Here is a 19,756-nt window from a genome sequence, read left to right as displayed (position 1 = left end):
CTCGGCTATGAATGTGTGAAAGCGCTTGTAAAATGTGTATTTGCCTATGTGAAAAAATAGAGAAGCTGTAGCGATGATTACTTCTTCGATTTATGGCACTAACTTTTAATTTACAATATTAAGGGCATCTTTCACTGATATCTGACTTAAGTATTTGGATTAAATGTGTTTTATTACACTGGCTAGGCTATTTCTAGTGGCATTGCAAAGCAGCAGGAAGTTTTGCTACACTGCTAGCTAACTTTTTCTCTCTTCATCCATTAATAAAAAGGAACTAGATGTTATTTAATGCAAATATGGTGTGTATTACCCTATTTCCGTCATATTGTGTACTTTTCACCTTTATGTATTTAATTATTCTACCCGTAACAACTTTTTGCCTCTTGTCTGCAGTCTGTAAACTAATTAGCCAGCTAGCTAAAGCTTATTTGACACTCGCTAGGTGGCTAAACAGACCATCAGCCTTCAAAAAAAAGTTTATAGTCGATTAAAATAAGCCTTAACAACACTTTAAAGAGTCTCAAAACAGTTAATTATGAACTTATTTCTGATTTGGTTTTAGCATGTTATGAGCAAATATTGATTAAATGGCTTTAGTGACACTCATGCAGCTGTTCTTCTGTAAGAAAGGGTTCTTCTGACAGCATATGCATTACATGCATGGAGTCACTTAACTGTTTTAATAGCCCAGAGGGATTGGTGCATTGATTAGATTGATGGTCTGAAATGTTCCTCACTTTTCCTGTTGTCTTTCTTTATTGCTTTAAGAATAACACTGTTCTCTAATGGTGGTTGAGGTGTTGACCGCGTGCTGCTGATGGTCTGTTTTAGAAGCAAAGCACACATGCATGAAAAATGCATTGCAGTATTACCTCATCAAGAAGACATTAGGCAGAGGAAGAGACATGTCTGGCATATCATCGGTCTGTTCTGCTTTCTACGAAGCCATGGGCATAGGTTTTGGTTTGGGAAGGAGGCAGGAGACACGCATGAAATTATAATTTTCAAAAGAATCCATTGACCTTGATCATATTCAGAATGTTGGTTTTAAGAAACTGCAATTTTGATTTATCTTTCTCTGCCCAACTGTATTAAATATGACTGCTGATATGATGTGGTTCCTGATATCTGAGGCTATTTCACTGCTGTTAAGAAGATATTATCCATCCCACAAACATTTGTGTAAATAAAATGCTACATTAATGCAGCCTTAAACCTGTCATTGTTATGACAAGAATATATATTTTATTATTTTTTTTATTTCAATTCCATATTTTATATTTTTTAAACAGATTTTTTTTTTCATTTTCTACAATTTACATAAAATTTTATAAAAAAAGTTGTAAAATTCCTTCATTCATTTAGTGTTTTGTAATTTCATATTTGCAGCATTAATTTTAACACATTATTTCTGCAATTGTAATTACTGTTAATCAGTTTGTGCATCTGTAAATGCACTTCTTGTGGTATTTTTATTTAGCTTCTGTGCCCACTTTGCAGCATAAAGACAGCCCGAGAATAGGATCCCAAGATAGTTTTGTAGATTTAGTAGATAGTATTTTCTTTCATTGTATGTTTAATCATGGTTTACTAAGCTTTTACTCTGTAGGAGCGTGGTAATTGTAAGAAGAACATGCCAGAATAAGTCTCAGGAAATGAGTTGGAATCGGAACAGCCTGAAAGGCCAAAATGTTTTGTTTTTTTTCTCAAGAAGCGCAACAAAAACTCCTACTCCTTTCTCAGCGGGACAAGGAAATGTTTGGTGGCACTTTGCTGAATATTATGTGCCAGCATCGCATTAGCATGCACCAGTAACCACCTGATGGGAGACAGACAGAGCTGTTGAACTGCAACCAAATAGCAGTTGGGATCTGGCAGAACTTAGTCTAACATGGCCAAAAAAGCAAGTTGATGCTTATGCATCATGATGATACAGATGTCAGATATGTATGATCATATGAGCCTCTAATAGCATTTGATTGGCAGAGGAATTGGCATTTACTAAAAAACACCATTATTTTAAACAATCATGATTTGGACTCTATAATGTGCCTCATTTCACTTGATCCGTCCATATGTTATAAATTAGCCTTTTGGCCGTGACTAAACCTAATGTCGATGGTTTGGCTTGCTGTCAGCTACACAAATGTGCGTTACTCTGCTCGACTATTGTGAATCCCAACTCAACAAAAGCTCAGTGTTTGTGTTGTGAACAGCAGAGAATGGTAGGATACTTAAGAAAGCCACCGTTAATGTGTGCATGGGTGTATAATCGACATCTTTATATGCGGCCAAGGTGTGTGAGTACTTAAAGTCATTGTGAGATCGTTTGTTTTCACATTGCCATTCTATAAATGTTCACCTGGTTGCCAGATGGCTTTAACATTTCCTTTTCAGAGGTCTGAATGCATCAACGCTGCCAAGAAAGGCAACAGTTTAGAAGAATGTGCTATTTAATTAGCTTATGTTGGTTTTCGAGAGATTAAACAATGTATTTGGAATCATTTTAATGAGATTTTGTTTTATTTGGTTGCAGCTTTCAAGTGGGAATCCTGTCTATGAGAAATACTATCGACAGGTAAGTGTTGAATCAGTTTTTTCTGTTATGTCTCACTTTGGCCTTGTAGAGCACTTGGCAGAAGAAGAGAAATAAAAACCTCACCACACTGTCAGTTTGAGCTAAAAGCACTCTGAGGCTTCTGCCTCCCGTAAGTGTCATTCTCTCTGTAAAAGGATTCCGCTATGAATTAGTGATGACTTTTTTGCAAACTGAACAGGACAGGATGAGTGAAGCAACCTGTTTGAACTAGCATATGGTTTAAACATCTTGCTGCTGGTTTCCCATTTGAGTGAATCTCTCCAGCTAAGCATTTGTGCATTGCATTGTTACTGGCTTGTATTTTTGGATTGTGCTTGAGTGATTCAGTTCTAAGCCATCAGTTATATATTATTTACTGACAAATACACTACCGTTCCAAGGTTTTGAGTCAGTAAGAATTTTTCATTTATATTTAAATTTCATTTAAAGAAATGTATACTTTTATTCAGCAAGAATGCATTAAAGGTGCTAAATAGGATGTTTTGTTTTATACATTTTTGCAATATTACTTGAAACTGTCTTTACTAACTGATAAAAGACTATTTATTAGGTGCACTGAAAGTAATAATATTAATATACATCATCTGTGCACGAGGTAGGGCCTTAAAAACATCAGCCAATCGCGTAAACGATTGGCCCTCTGGCTTGTCAATCACTGCCGTGTCATTCCTTGTGAGAGACGTGCGCGGATTGGCCCTCTGGCTTGTCAATCACTGCCATTACGTTCCTTGTGAGAGACTAGCGCGGCTGCGCGCTCCAGTAACTTTCCACACTCTACAGGCGCTGCATGCAATGTTTTTGTCAGGAGACAGGAGTAACAACTGCAGATTATGAGTTACCTGCGGTGAGTCCGACATAATGAATCCACTAACACGACACAGCGAATGGCGGTGGTAAACACTCGTGTTCCAATACTCGTGCACGAGTTTTGGGAGGCGTTCCCTTGAAAATGAGCTGTGAAGGAGGGGGGTTGTTCTTACGCATGCGCTCATTTAAAAAACTCAGTAACAGTCTTTGGTTTCTCATTCAACGAAAAGATCCTATTTAGCACCTTTAAATTGATCAAAATTAACATTAAAGACTAGTGCTGTCAAATGATTAATTGCGATTAATCGCATACAAAATAAGTTTGTGTTTACATAATGTGTGTGTACTGTGTATACTTATGTATATACATGTACGTACATATTTATATAAGTATTTTATATATAAATATTAATATATCTTTGTTAAATATATACATGCGTGTGGGTATTTATATATACATATACACAGTACAGACATATATTCTGTAAACACAAACCATTATTTTTGATGCGATTAATTGCAATTAATCGTTTGACAGACGATACAAAAGATGTTCATTAAAGAATTGTTTCAGCAAAAATATTAATCAGCAGAACTGTTTTCCACATAGATAATAATAAGAAATGTTTCTTGAGCAGCAAATCAGCATATTAGAATGATTTCTGTAGGATCATGTGACACTGAAGACTGGAGTAATGATGCTGAAAATTTTGCTTTGTCTTCACAAGAAAAAGATACATTTTAAAATATATTCAAATAGAAAACAGTATGTTAAATTGTAATAATATTTCACAATATTACTTTTTCTATTGTATTTTTCATCCAATAAATGCAGCTTTGGTGAGCATAAGAGACTGCTTACAAAAACATTAACAAACTTTACAGACCCCAAACTTAAAATATTTTTAACGATTTATGCTTTATTTCCACCACAGGTAGATCCGTCCGGCAGTGGGCGTGTAGGAGCTAGTGATGCAGCCTTATTTTTAAAGAGATCTGGCCTTGCAGACTTGGTCCTTGGCAAGGTAACATCAATTAGCATGCTTCCAATATAGAAGTGTGGGAAAAGTAAATCAATGAATTGATTCAAGAAACATGCTGGAAACATCAAGATGACTTAAATAGAAAAGGATAGATGGTGTAATTTCTCCTCCTTTGTATCACTACATTGATTTCCTACAATTTGTTGTGTTTTACTACATTTTGCATTACATTACTTTGTGAAAATGTTTAGAAATTCTTTCTACTGAAACCTTCTTCCTTAAACTACTTCAACATACAAGTTTTTTATGCACATACAATATTGTGTCATTCAAGTAAAGCACTAAATGACTGATTCGACCTGCTTCAAATTTGTTCCACAGATATGGGACTTGGCAGATTCCGAACGCAAAGGCTCGCTAAACAAGCAGGTATTTTGAAACATTATGGTTCGTTATTTAAAAAAAAAATGTTTGAGCAATATATTCTCAACTATATTTGTCTGTTTGTTGCTTCTCAGCAATTTTTTGTAGCTCTCCGTTTGGTGGCATGTGCTCAGAATGGACTTGAAGTGTCTCTTAAGAGCCTAAACACTGCTGTCCCTCCCCCAAAGTTTGTAAGTCAGACTTTAACTTCCTCTTCCTCTTCACCAGACCAGGAAAACGACATCACATGTCCCTCATAAACCAGGGGGACCTGGGAATATAATTACGAATGACTTAAAAGCTGCTGAGTTGGTGATTTTATTTGCTTACGTGTTGAAAACAGCTTTATGTCTCTTGTGAGTTAATGGCTGTTCTTCTGTTTCCTGTCTAGCATGACACTAGCAGTCCTCTTCAGTTTGGCCCCGTGCCCACAGACTGCCCGTGGATTGTCAAGGTCAGATATCGCCAACAGATTTGTGGTTATTTTAGAATGAAGTTGCTTGATAAATGTTGTAATTAGAATTAGTCATAAATTAGATTAACCTTTCAGTTTAATGCTTCAGTTGCTTAATTGCTCATTTATGAATGTGTTTGCGTGTTGTGCGTGTCATATAGGCTGAGGAGAAGCTGAAATTCGATGCCATCTTCGACAGCCTCTCTCCAGTGGGTGGCATGCTCACAGGAGATAAGGTCAAACCAGTGCTTCTCAATTCTAAGCTCCCTGTGGATGTTCTTGGCAGGGTAAGACGAGCACGGTGGCAAGCAGGGTTATAATGATAGTGCAATGCGGGGTTTGAAGATAAAACTTTTACCTGGTCTTTTATATAAAGGTGCATTTTTAGGCCTAACCACCAGGCTGCACTCTTCAGCTATAGCTTGAAAGTGTTGGGTCTTTTAAAAGGCGAAAACTTTTTAAAAGGCGAAAACTATGCCACTTCAAAATGTATTTAAATGAAGTTTTACATAACTCTGCACATCAGTAATAATGATTTAATGGACAGAAACGATCTGACCTCTCTTATCGGAATAAATGTTATAGGTTTGGGAACTCAGTGACATTGACAGAGATGGCATGCTGGACAAAGATGAGTTTGCTGTGGTGAGTTCAAACAATTTTATTGCTCAAGTCTAAAGCAGTGTTATTTAACTGTTATTTATATCCTATCATATTATTTATTATCATTTAGAATTAGCTTTTATTTTATATTTTCAGATTTTTTATTTTTTTCAGATGTGCTGTTGCATTTTATAGTTTTAGTTATATATATATATATATATATATATATATATATATATATATATATATATATATATATATATATATATATATATATATATATATTATATATATTATTAGTTTATATTTATATTTCAGTTAGTTACCAAGGCAACATTTCTAATTTTCGTTTGTTATAATATTTCTATAATAATATAATACATTAATATATTTAATATTATATTATGTGAATATTAATATTATAATGAATGTATAATAATATTTATATAAACATTTAATTTAATGTTTATACTTCAGTATTTTTTCCAAGTAAAATTTTCAGTTAACAGGATTATTTTTAATAGTTTTAGTTTCAGTTTTAGTTAACAATGACAGCACTGGTCTAAAGCCAATCTAAACAAGTCTAGACTCCAGCTAACGCTGTTGTGGCGGTTCCCATGTTTCTGCTCGGTTCTGCCATCATAAAGGAAAACGTGACTCTTTTCTATCAGTTATATCTATCACAAACTTGAGTCACTCTGTTTTTCAACCCATAACTGGCTTATTAGTATCTTTGCATATTACATTTCATCTTGCCTTCTTTTCAAGGGTGACTTCACCTGTTTCCTGTTTGTGAAAAGCTGCCTTTTACTCTACACTGATTTTATTCTTGAAGACTAGTCTTAAAACACAAGATGTTTGTCCAGTGTTAATAGTTCACATATTTTGTGTGTGTTTGTGTGTTTTAGGCTATGTATTTGGTATACAGAGCTCTGGAGTCCGAGCCAGTTCCCATGTCTCTGCCTGCCGCTCTGATTCCACCATCAAAACGGAAAAAAATAGCCACGCCTCCTGTGGTGCCCCTCCTACCATCTCCAGCACAACATAAAGAGAGAGGCTCCGCCCACTCTGGATCTAAAACACTGCCAGCAAAACCTACACCACCACAGGTCACATCAGTTTTAACAGCTTATTGATAATTTAGTTTTTATTAATGATTCTGGTACTTTCTGCAAGAGTAGTTTGAAAATATCCAGAGCTTCATTAACAAACATCTATGTATAAATGTGTGTGTGCAGTGGGTGGTATCTCCAGCAGATAAAGCCAAATACGATGACTTATTCACCAAGACAGATAGTGACATGGATGGCTTAGTATCTGGTGCTGAGGTCCGAGATATATTTCTGAAGACGGGTTTGCCATCTGCTACTTTAGCCCGCATTTGGTGAGATGCCACTGTTTGGATTTAAATATCTGTTATTGGTTTCATTTTCCATAAATGCTCATTAGACCTAATCCATATCTTGCAAACACTAAAACTGTATGGAATTGTATTGTAATGTTACTTTTTTCTGCATCTTTCTATAGGGAGCTTTGTGATATAGGTGACGTCGGGAAGCTGACCCGGGATCAGTTTGCATTAGCTCTATATCTAATCAATCAGAAGCTCTCAAAGGGAATAGACCCACCCCAGACACTCTCTCCAGAAATGATCCCTCCTTGTGATAGACTGGCACGACAGGTACAATGCTCATTGAATCATAGGTGGAAATTTGTTTTTGTCGTTGTTGTTTTGAATGTGAAAATATAGCAGAAGATGCTAGGATTGTTTTTGTTTCTGACCAATCCTTAAATCCTTTTAGATTTTCACTTTTTTTTTTTACTAGCTTGCTGCTGTATGTCTTTATTTTGTAAGTTCTCTTATACACTACAGCTCATAAGTTTGGGGTCAGTATGATCAGTATGAAGTCTCTTATGCTCCCCAAGGCTGCATTTATTTAATCAAATATACAGTAAAAACAGTAATATTATGAAATATTTAAAATAACAGCAACCATTACTCCAGTCTACAGTGTCACATGATCCTTTAGAAATCATTCTAATATGCTGTTTTGGTACTCAAGAAACTTGGTACTTTCAAGACAATTTTTTCCAGAATTCTTTGAATAAAAAGTTGAAAAGAACAGCACTTTATTTGAAATAGAAATCTTGTGTAACAATACTATCACTTTTTTTAATGCATCCTTGCTGAATAATAGTATGAATTTCTTGAAAAAAAAAAAAAAAAAAGTGCTGACCCCAAACTTTTCAATGGTAGTGTTTATTGGGTTAAAGGTTTTTAATACACATTTTGTGCGACTGAATTATCGCCTCATGGATCTAAATTAATGTAGTTGGGGAAAAAAGTATAGAATTAAAACTAAAATCCATTTTTCCTTCTTTTCTATGCTTTCTTCTTCCCTGCTCTCGATCAGAACAATGCTATGTTAGTACAGGCTGCTGCAGATTTCTCCGCAATTAAAGAGTTGGACTCCCTCACTAATGAAATCATGGATCTACAGAGGTGAGTTGATGATCTTACTTCTCTCTCCCCATGTCCACAAGACAGCTGATGTGAAACTAAAACACCTGAATGCACCTGAATTAAAATTTCTGGCCTTAACTTGATATACGTATTATGGAGCCACGGACTGTGGATATTTATACATAAAGGAAGTCATAGGGGAAACTGCATTGATGTTCTGTCAGTCTTTTCAAGGCTTCAATTTCATTTTTAGCATACAATACTCTTTATTTCTCTTTTTTTGTACTATCAGGCCATCTGTTTTAACATAGTGTGTGTTTGTAGTTTCCACACAATGCCCTCACACAGGTGCACAGGAGCTTATGAAACCACAAAAACAGAAGTGTGGGTCTGACAATAATCTCCAGTGTCACTGTGGCCAAATGTGTCCTCAGGTCATGATAGATGCACTTGGACTGATGAATGCTTTCTTTAATGAGTATCTCATTACTTAATGTTCCTCGCTCTGTCATCGTAATGTGCAAGGTCATTTCAAGCTTAATTAGATCGTCTGAATCACACAGTGTTTAGACAAATAAAATCACTTTTGTTAAAGTCCGCGTGAAACGGAAGTTGCGACCAACTTTTCTTCAGTTATTGTGACTGATTTTCTGACTGAAGTAGAATATTGAATGAGATAAATAGAGGGCGTGGCCTGTTTTTTCCTGCTGGGAATTGATTGGATCTAGAAAATTGTCTTTGTTTGCTCATCCTCATGTTGTTGAGTAAGGTATGCAGAGGATCTGCGCCGATGGCTGTCTAGTTGACGAGGTCTTCCTCACAGGTCTGTCTCTATGGTTTCTGCTGACGTTCAGGGCTGCGTTGTGGTCCTCTCTAGGTGCAGGTCTACCATCTGGTCTGGGTGCAGACCCATTCTGGCTTAATACAGTAATCTCAGGATAAGAAAGAGACAGACAGGCTAATATTAGCTTAAATGCCATTCCTTTTACAATGTAACAGATTTATTGGGTGTTGTGGGAACGGAAGTGTTCCTGGTTCCAGCTGACCTAATTTATGCAGCCTAACAATCCTTTAAAGGATTTGAATTATAGAAATGTGATAGTTATTTGAATACTAGGTTAAAAAGATGGGTCTTTAATCTAAATTTAAACTGACAGAGTGTGTTTGCCTCCCGAACAACACTAGGAAGACTGTTCCAGAGTTTGGGTACTAAATAAGAAAAGGATCTACCACCTGCAATCGATTTTGATATTCTAGGCATTATCAACTGGACAGAATTTTGAGACCACAGTAGGCATGAAAGACTATAAAGTGATAGGAGCTTGCTCACGTATTGAGGAGCCAGACCATTCAGGGCTTTATAAGTAATCTACAGTGCTTTTTGTCATATTCTTCAAAAATGTGTGGTTCTCAGACATCATATGTGTTTGGAATATCATTTATAGGTGAACGAATCATTCCTAATATGTGTACAAAAGATGATAAAAGTAAAGGTACTCATTCTGAATGCAACACGTGTGGGTGGCGTATATGAGTCCTTAAATCACTTCTTGTAAGCATTGAGTCTCCAGAGAAGTTAACACCTTGTGATGGGAGTCACTAGCCCACAGAGGAGAGGTGGAGCTCTCATTTACACAAACACAGAAAGAGGAAGATGCCCCCACCTCTGGTTTTCCCTCCGTCTTTGGTTTACAGACTTTGAGCAAAAGCAGATACAGTCACCTGTCAGCACACTCACTCTTAGCATGAAATAGACGCTCCACAGCAGTTCTAGCACTTCTCACTTCCTCCTTCACGGAAAGAGTGCCAGACTGTAAGTGAGAAGTAATGAGTCTGCTTGAAATGGAGTGTGCAGAAGAAGACGAGAAGAAAGGATAGAAAACAGAAAGGTTCTATACGATGGGCTGTTGTTTGTCACTAAAATGATGCGTGCGGTTCGGGATTGCCTTAAATCTCCACGGCAACGGGCGACCTCAGGTGACAGGTAAGAACAGGCCACACCCTCATTCTAAAAAAGAAAAGCATTTAGACTATTTGGACTACTTATGCTCTGTTGTTTTTGGCTGATCCGGGCTGCTCAAGATCAGCCTCTAAGTGGTTTTAGGACTGTTGGCAAGACTTTTATTTCAAGCCCTCATTTTGTCCTGTATTATTTATATAGTGTTTCTATTTTCTTGTTTTCTCCTCCTCTCTCTTTTCTCCTGGGAGTCTCTGACTCACAGCGTGTGTGTTTGACTCTTGGTCAGATCCATGTGTGTTTCTCTTGTTGCTGGGAAGACTGCAGCATAAATTAAGTGTGTCAGAATCTGGGAGGAAACGTTGAGTCAGAGCTTAATACAGTTCAGCCTTATCCAGGAAAGATGCGCTGATAAATCTTGTTTCGTGTAACATTTTTCTTTTCCTTTTGTAATATTTCTGTTTTACTATTTCTAGATCACAAGCCTTGTAAGCTAAGAACGATTCTACATAAAGAAACATTACAGCATCATCGTATACCTGTTTTTACATTATTAGTTTTAGAAAATCTTAAGTTTTCACATGCAATGACACAATGAGCTGTGACTAAGAAAATACGTTTTCACACCATCGCCCTTTAAGATGATGGTAGTTGACATGTTTAGAAATGGATTTACCATGCAAATGCATTTAACAAAGCATCTGATTTCCCATGCATGGATGGTATGGCGTTGTGGTTAAAGTCTGGGCTAGTAACCAAAGGGTGGATGGTTTTAACCTTTAAAGATGAGTACCATGACAAATAAACATTTATCTATGTGTACGTGCACCGAAATAATCAGTTTATAGACCTGAAATAATTAGATCAACAGACAACAGGAAAAAATCAAAAATACCTTGCGCACATGCTCAATACCATGATGCATATGATTAAATACATTTAAGTCTTAAAAATGTGCGATTATTTAGATCTCATCTTATGAACTGTTCAATGAAGGTGACAGAATATTTACTAAATATTTGCTGAAAAGCTCTTCTGACATGTGTCAGCTTTCTTTTTATATATATCATCAAGGCAAAAACTGCAATTCTGGTTACAGAAGCTCCTGTGACATTATTGCAGTGTTTTTTTTCCAGTTCTGAACTCACTGACTGGGCACAGTAATGTAATGCACTCTACATGTAAATGTGAATTGGATGGCAACGTTTATGGTTGACATAAACAAAACTTTCCAGATCTGAAATTGGATTGGATATTTTCCAGTTGAGAAATATTAATGCATGTAAACATACCTATTGTACTCTTAATCCCAGGATGACCCTCCATGTAATGAGTACTCTTGGTATAAAAGTGTTCACTAAATGAGTCTCTTACCTGAGTTTAACAGTTAGTGGTGCTGGTAAGTATTGCTATTACTCTTGCTCGTAGTTAGTATTATGGTTTTTTTGTTGTTGTTGAAGAGAGGTGTGCTATTACTTTACTAAAGTTTCAGGATTATTTGCATGATGAAAATTTCCTATTGACCCATAGAAGAATCCCATTGACTCTTTTGATTTGGCCAGTAAGCACTCACAGAGTAATACTAAGCAACCATTCAGAACACCCTAGCAACCGCATAGCAACATATATCAGCCATTTCTTGGCTCTAAATTGTTATATCTCACAATACTCTAGAACAGCAGTTTCTAAGGTGTATATATACGTTACAAATGAGCGTACACACACATATTTACCACGAAACCAGTCACAAAGGTCAATTTTTTGAAATTGAGATTTATACATCTCATGAAAGAAATAAGCTTTCCCTTGATGTATGGTTTGTTTGGATAGGACAATATTTGGCCGAGATACAACTATTTGAATATCTGGAATCTGAGGGTGCAAAAAAAATCTAAATATTGAAAAAATTGCCTTTAAAGTTGTCCAAATGAAGTCCTTAGCAACACATATCCATATATTTACGGTAGAAAATTTACAAAATATCTTCATGGAACACGGTATTTACTTAATATCCTAATGATTTTTGGCATAAAAGAAAAATCGATAATTTTGACCCATATATATATATAATTTTCTGAGAGCCACAAGACCGTTGTACCACCTGACTGCTGCAGATTAATTTAGGCATTAATAGTGTTGCCATAGAAACGCATAATTCCCGGTCCGAGGAACGTCACGTGAAATTACGGTAATTACGACATTGCCAGGAATGCAGAATAATGGCTGCTGTAAATTCAGCTTTGCCATCACTGGATTAGATTACATTATTTTTATTTTTTTTATATCACAAATTATTTTAAAATATATTGAAATCAGTGATTTCACAATATTATTGACACTTCTTTCAAAAACACATTATAAAATCTTAACGACCCCAAACTTTTGAAATTTTATAGTGTGTGTATATATATCAAAATGGCCAGACATCAGACAATTAATATATTGGTCTATCACTAGCAAGCACCACTCACATTTCTAGGAAATGTAGTTGTTATAGAATTGTTTGCTAAATTTAACCTGCATGACCTAAAAGGTGACGATACAGACAGTGGGGTGAGTGAAAACACCTCTAATGTATTCCAACCCCACATCCCCCATCTATTCCCTCCTCCCACTCTTCCTGACGTTCAGAAAACCATCTGCTCATGTGCAGCTCTGACACACTGACTCACGTACAGCCTCTCTTTTCTCACACATACAAGCTCAGGCAGCAGATGCAGAGATGGTGCTGGAGGGAGATGCTGTCCATGCTGTTCCAGGCGGCTGGCTGTCTGTACCAGCCGTCGCCACTGTCATTAAATACTCATGTCTGTGCTGGTCTTTCAGGGAGAAGAGCACGGTGGAACAGGACATCAAAGAGAGGGAGGAAACTATACGACAGAGGACCAGCGAAGTCCAGGTATGAATTATTTTAAAATTAAACTGAAATGTGTTGTTTTTATTTGACTGGTGATGCTGACCTGACATAGACATTCAGATATTTATTCACATGTGTATACATAGACAGAATATAGCTTAATAATGCACAGGGTACTGAAATATATATATTTTTTTTATTTAATTTTAATCTTTTTTTTTAATATATTAATTGTTTACAGACTGCTGGCTGCATTTAAAATATTTCTTCTTTTTTAAATTAATTTTATTTTGAATCATTTTATTTGTTGTTTAAAGATATCTGACTGCATTCAAATTATTTCAACCTTTTTTTATTGAATCATTTTTATATTAGTTGTTTAAAGACATCTGACTGCATTCAAATTATTTAGATTTTTTTATTTATTTTATTTCGAATCATTTTATGTTATTTATTTAAAGGCAGCTGGTTGCATTAAAGTTATTTCTGTGTTTTATTTTAAATAATTTTTATATTAGTTGTTTAAAAACAGCTGGCTCTATTAGAGTTATTTCCATATTGACTGTTTCATACATCATCATGTCTAGATTTTACTGACCACTTCTTGGATCAATAAAGGGCCAGAAAAAGGAGAACAGGAGCCAACTGTTTTTCAAAAGCTCCCTGTCTGTCTGATTTGTCCTCGCTATCATCTGTCTGTCCTCTCTGCTCATTGTGGATCGGTTCTCTCCTCACTGTCTGTCAGCAGAGTTGAAAGAAGTTCAAGGCCTATATATCTGCACTGGCTTCCTGACTCATAAATTTGATGTTTTTCATTTCCATCGAGATCTAAGCTGCCTCCCTCCCTCTCTCTCTCTCTCTCTCGCTCTCTCCCACGGTGTGATAATTCAATTTCCTGTGTATGTATCTGAAAATAAGCTGTTTTTGTAGACTGGAAGATGCTGCAGGCTGCTGAATTAGATGCCAGGTACAGGTCCAGGATAGTCTTTTAATATGCGGTCATTCATTAAGAGAATGAAGCATGCCAGCACTAGTGTTAAAATGCATTGACAGATGGATGCCTAATGAACCGGAAAAACAATTATGTGTGTGTGTAAGCATACAGGAAGAGAAGACAGCCTGATATGTGTGTGCATATGGATACTAGATGGCATATTGATATCACAGCTGGTCCAGCTCTCCTTTCCTGTCATCAAACAAGGCCACTTATCCTGCTGTTTTCTTTTCTTTTTTGGATCTGAATACATTACCTGTATAAACAACAATTAAAATGGTTCTCACTCTTGAATTACCACAGTCTTCAGAGGGCAGTTCAATTGATGTCCATTAAACAAAAGTACGCCCATATGGTTCATAAGTCTCTCCATGTCGTCCTCTCTGAAAAAAGAAGTACAAATAAATGATTTCACCTATGCAAAAGTGCAACATTAAGAGAATTAAAAATCAATATTGTAAGCTATCAGAGGCAATGAGGGCCTCTCACAAATTATGAATGTAATCAATATTTGTTTAGGCTCTTTATAGATTAGCCTTGAAACGCATGGTGCTGGTAGGCTGCTCAAGGTGCTGAATAATTAAATAAGAATGTGTTAGTACGAACCTCCGCTGTGTTTAAACCCTGGTATGATGAATAGATTCTATTTCAGGGGCTGTCAGCTCCCAGCGCAGCCTCTGATTGGACGAGGAGACATTTGTGCGTTAGACTTGTGAAGGTTTCCTCCTTCACCCTGAGCAGTTACTCGGTTCTGCTGCTGTAGACCTGTTATTTTTAGGACACAATCATTCACTGTCACCCAGTGTTCTCATAGCACCTCAAGGTGAAAGACAGTGGAAATGACAGTTGTCTTTTCATCCTTTTCTTTTGTTTCCTTTCAGATCTGATTCTTTTCTTATACTTGACATCTTTATGTGCCTTTCACCTTTGTCCAGTATTTAACCTTTGCTTTTGTACAGTCAGATATACAGTGTTTTATTGTAGATTGTTCTAGAGTATTCATCATAGAATGTTGTGCCTCAGATTACCTGCCAGCCGTTTATTGACAATATTGCTCATATAAGTCGCACGATTTGATGAAAATTCGCAGTTTCAATTTAATTGGCTGGCTCTACCCATTCTTTATGTTAAAAATATGTATACCCATTTACTGATTCTGTTGTATCAAAGACTGCTCATTTTGATTACTTTATTAAATGTCAAAAAGAATACTTACAGTACCATTAAAAGGTCTGGGGCCAGTATATATATATATATATATATATATATATATATATATATATATATATATATATATATATATATATATATATATATATATATATATATATATATATATATATATATATATATATATATATATATATATATATATATATATATAAAATATTTATTCATTCATTCATTCATTCACAAGGATGCATTGTTTTGATCAAAAGTGACAGTAAAGATATTTATAATGCTACAAAAGATTTCTATTTCAAATAAATACCGTTCTTTTGAATTTTCTATTCATCAAAGAATCCTAAAAAATGTATCACTGTTTCCACCAAAATAATAAGCAGCACAATTGTTTTCAACATTGATAATAATGTTTCTTGAGCACCAAATCAGCATAGAACAATTTCTGAAGGATTATTTGACACTGAAGACTGGAGTAATGGTGGCTGGAATTTATTCACAGGAATAAATCACAAAAATATAATCACAGGAATAAATTATATTTTAAGCAATATGGTACGAGAGGCTGTGCTGTATCGTGAAATAAGTCACGGCTGAAGGGGTTGCAACGCCATGCATAACATGGAACACCAACTATATAAATAATAATATATATACATATACATGCACAGCATCAATACAACTTTAATAAAGTAAATTCTTACTAAAAGCTTTCCTTCCGCCAGAAAAAATAGTCCCTGACCGCGAACAGCAACAGAAGTTACAAAACTTTGCCGCCATTAGATGGTGGCAAAGTAATGTCTTTATGAGTGTGTCAGTCAGTAGCGAAGACTTTTACATTGAAAAGACTGAATTGTTGTGATCACGGAACAAGACGCAATTGACAAATGCTTTGACTAGCGCTGTCAGTCACGGGAAACCCCATAACTGTTAAAAAGACAAGATAATACATCGGACATTTAAACAGATTTTTTATTATGAACATAGGACTGACCTGAAGGAAAATGCTAAATATGAATGTAGGTAATAAATTCGCTCACTCTTTTTCTCACAATACTCTTCTACATAATACAGTAAGCTTCAATGAACAATATCAATTGAAAACATACAGTTTACGTTGCTAAGAGTGGTTGCTAAGGGTGTTGTGTAGTGATACACAGAACCGTTGGGTGAAGCAGTCATAGCCGTGTTTTATTGTGAATAAAACACAGCTATTGACCAATCAGAATCAAGGACAGGAACTAACCATTTTATAAAGTATATTAAAACAGATAGCGTTTTTTATTGTAGTAATATTTCACAATATTATTGTTTTTACTGTGTTTTTGATCAAATAAATGCAGCCTTGGTGAACATAAGAGACTTACCGACGGGTAGTGTATTTTTTTTCAAGCCAATTTAAGTTGTAAACCTTACTAAAATAAACAAATAATATACTCATTTTGTATATGATTTGTATATTCTGCTTTACTCTGCTATTTGCTGACCAACACTTCTCTACAATTACAAGATTTGTTTTTTTGTGGTCTATTATTGTGGTATAAACTATTTTAGATAAACCCACCCCTAAACAGCAGGAAAACAAAACAAATTGGTTGGTTGCTTAACATGTTGTTTAGATCTTCCTGTTTAAGTGGGCAGTTCTTGACAAGAATAAGCTGCGTTGTGTTCCAGATGGCACCCTCAGGCCTCTCTTACCCCTTTTACACGGGCACACTTTCGGTGCGGGTTCCCGGCCTTTGTCCGTTCTTGAACCGTTTTGTGCATTTCCACTGCAGAAATGTGGGTTGCGACTTGCGAGACAGAAAGACTCCAGCCCTAAAAACTTGCTGGTCTCGAACAAAGCCGGGGAGTGGAGAAATGCTGACACAGTCTATGGCAGTCTCGTTTAGCAATGTAATAACGTTGCACTACATTGCTCTTGATATCTAAAAATACAAAACTTGGCATGAGAGCGAGTGAATCAATTGTTTCATTATATCTCCAAAAAGGACAGATGAGAGTACCGGGAGTTTATGCGAGCTACTGATACACTAGAATCACTCCCGGACTGTTACTGTGAACAGCAAACAGAAGTGCCGCACTGCCTGCGCAAACACCAGGATTCGTAGAGTTTGATTTTTAAACTTTATAGTCAGGTAAACAATACATAGCAGCGTTACATCACCGTTATTTCTCAAGTCTATGAAAACACCTGGCCAATTCAAGACAGGCTCCAATTCACCTGGCCAAGAACAGGCTCTGGGTCCAGAACGGAAACTTTTCTGGTGGAAAAGCGCTAACAGTCCTCCTACATGTCTGTCTACACTTTACTGCATGGGCTGTTGGGTAATATTCAGCTGTGAGGTCGGCATAAAGCCAAATCTTAAACTGTCCAATGGGATGTACTGTGGTTTTGTTCATTTCACGGACACAAAAAAAGTGAAGGCCGTGAAACCGCAAGTCCACTTTAAATGCGCCATTTTGGACAAGGCCATAGTTGATGGTCAAAAGTCTGGCTATGTGAGGCTAACATTACAAGTTTCATTGTTTATGCTTTCTGTTCCTAACTTCTTTCTTTCCCTTTCAGTTTTTACAAGGATCAGAATTTAATTTGTTGTTTGTATAATGTTCTTTTTCACTTCTGTGAGGAAAGTGGAACAACTGTTGAGAAATGAAAGATGCTGTGTTATTGTGAGGTGTCATTCCTTTGTTTGAGGATGAGATGATTCTATCAGAGTGAAGCTATTGTTACTTTTGAGCACATAATTGCTGTGTCTCATTGCATTTTTGTTTACTTTGACTTTTCTGACTGGTGTGATATTATAACTGGTTTACACAGTATCTCTTTATCTTCTTACACCCTAGTGCTTTTTATCTTTATTTTAAGAGCTGCATGAGCTCTTTGCCCTGTTGTTAGTGTTAATGAACTCCAGTTCATTATTAGGCCGATAAAGACCTCTCAACACAAACTCTCTCTCTTTCTCTTAGGACCTGCAGGAGGAGGTTCAGAAGGGGTCAGAGGAACTGAGCCGCCTCCAGGCAGAGCGACAGGAGGTGCAGGAGAAGCTGGAGAGGCTGGATGAGCAAAAACGCGCTCTAGAGGATCAGCTCAGACTCATTCAGCAACAATGCAGCCAGGAGAGCCAACTGGTATGAGATAGACACAGCAAGAGAGAAATGAAGCCTGTGTATTAAACTAGCAATATCAGCATGTGTATTGTGGGTAACATCAGCCCAAAAAATATGCGCTGATGCACATTTAAAAAATCCACTGAATATATTACATCATCTGGGCATCTTTGAATACCATTTTGAATGAGTCTTGCACACACTAATCCTAATCTCACATGCTATTTTGCATGTATTTTCATAATGTTTGTAATGTATGTGACTGGTGAAAGGAAGAGAGAGGGAGACAGAAGGGCAGAAATCACACCATTTCACTAACTCCACTGCATTTAAATTGATATAGTTGCATTCTCAGTGCAGATCATTTAAAAGGCTCAAGTAAACTGATCTCAGATCGTTTCTTTTGCTCTCTGTCCTTTCTCATCTGTGTGTGTGTCTCCAGATCCAGTCGTTGCAGGCGGAGCACTCCGAGCAGGAGCAGAGAATCGGTGACTATGAGGATGAGTTGACCAGAGCCCGAGAAGAACTGCTCCATCTGCAGGAAGAGACGCGTCAACTGGGAGATAAAGTTCAATCTGCTCGTGCTCAGCTCTGCCCCCTAGAGGATGCTGTTAAAGAATCCCACACACATATTGCTCAGGTTAGTTAGCTTTTTATCTGTTTCTTTGTTACCTTTACTAATGCATATCTGCATTAACTGGTTCTGGGAACTGGAAATCGTTTTTTATATGAATAGATATACACATTATACCTTGCTTTTTCCCTCTTTAGTAAAATTGTTGTGATTTTTACCTGAGTTGAAGGATTAGTTCACTTTGAAATGAAAATTACCCAAGCTTTACTCACCCTCAAGCCATCCTAGGTGTATATGACTTTCTTCTTTCTGATGAACATAATCCCAGAAATATTAATAAATATCCTGACACATCCAAGCTTTATAATGGCAGTGGGCGAGGATCAATGAGTATGAGCTAAAGAAATTGCTTCCATCCACATCCATCCATCATAAATATGTACTCCACACAGCTCCAGAGGGTTAATAAAGGCCTTCTGAAGCGAAGCTATGCGGTTGTGTAAAAAAAAAATCCATATGTAACAAGATATGAAGTAAAATATCTTGCTTTCGTTCAAGCCGCATTCCGTATTCAACATAGGCAGAAAAAAAAAAGTGTTCACAAAACTTACGCTACGTCTTACGCCTTTCAGCTTACGGAAAAAGTGTAACTGACATGATTCTTCATAATATCAATACGGAAGGCGGTCTAGCGGAAGCTGCATGTTTTACTTCATAACTTGTTAAAATATGGATATTTTTTTCGACA

At 36.5% G+C, this 19,756-nt stretch overlaps 1 protein-coding gene across 2 annotated transcripts in view; it reads left to right on the top strand.

The window, feature by feature from the left end:
- eps15 (epidermal growth factor receptor pathway substrate 15) overlaps positions 1–19,756 on the top strand; it is a 32,040-nt gene that overhangs the window by 558 nt on the left and 11,726 nt on the right. For both annotated transcript variants that reach the window (XM_048208691.1, XM_048208689.1), the window contains exons 2-15: positions 2,537–2,578; positions 4,342–4,431; positions 4,771–4,818; positions 4,908–5,003; positions 5,204–5,266; positions 5,428–5,553; positions 5,852–5,911; positions 6,778–6,978; positions 7,108–7,253; positions 7,397–7,550; positions 8,284–8,372; positions 13,117–13,189; positions 18,294–18,455; positions 18,877–19,074. In XM_048208691.1, the coding sequence (XP_048064648.1) occupies positions 2,537–2,578; positions 4,342–4,431; positions 4,771–4,818; positions 4,908–5,003; positions 5,204–5,266; positions 5,428–5,553; positions 5,852–5,911; positions 6,778–6,978; positions 7,108–7,253; positions 7,397–7,550; positions 8,284–8,372; positions 13,117–13,189; positions 18,294–18,455; positions 18,877–19,074 (1,548 nt within the window). The remainder of the gene's footprint in view (positions 1–2,536; positions 2,579–4,341; positions 4,432–4,770; positions 4,819–4,907; positions 5,004–5,203; positions 5,267–5,427; positions 5,554–5,851; positions 5,912–6,777; positions 6,979–7,107; positions 7,254–7,396; positions 7,551–8,283; positions 8,373–13,116; positions 13,190–18,293; positions 18,456–18,876; positions 19,075–19,756) is intronic.

The sequence above is a fragment of the Megalobrama amblycephala genome, linkage group LG12 (assembly GCF_018812025.1).
Source record: "Megalobrama amblycephala isolate DHTTF-2021 linkage group LG12, ASM1881202v1, whole genome shotgun sequence".
Lineage (NCBI taxonomy): Eukaryota > Metazoa > Chordata > Actinopteri > Cypriniformes > Xenocyprididae > Megalobrama > Megalobrama amblycephala.
The sequence above is the reverse complement of the archived record's forward strand: the minus strand, read 5'-3'. Positions and strand labels throughout refer to the sequence as shown.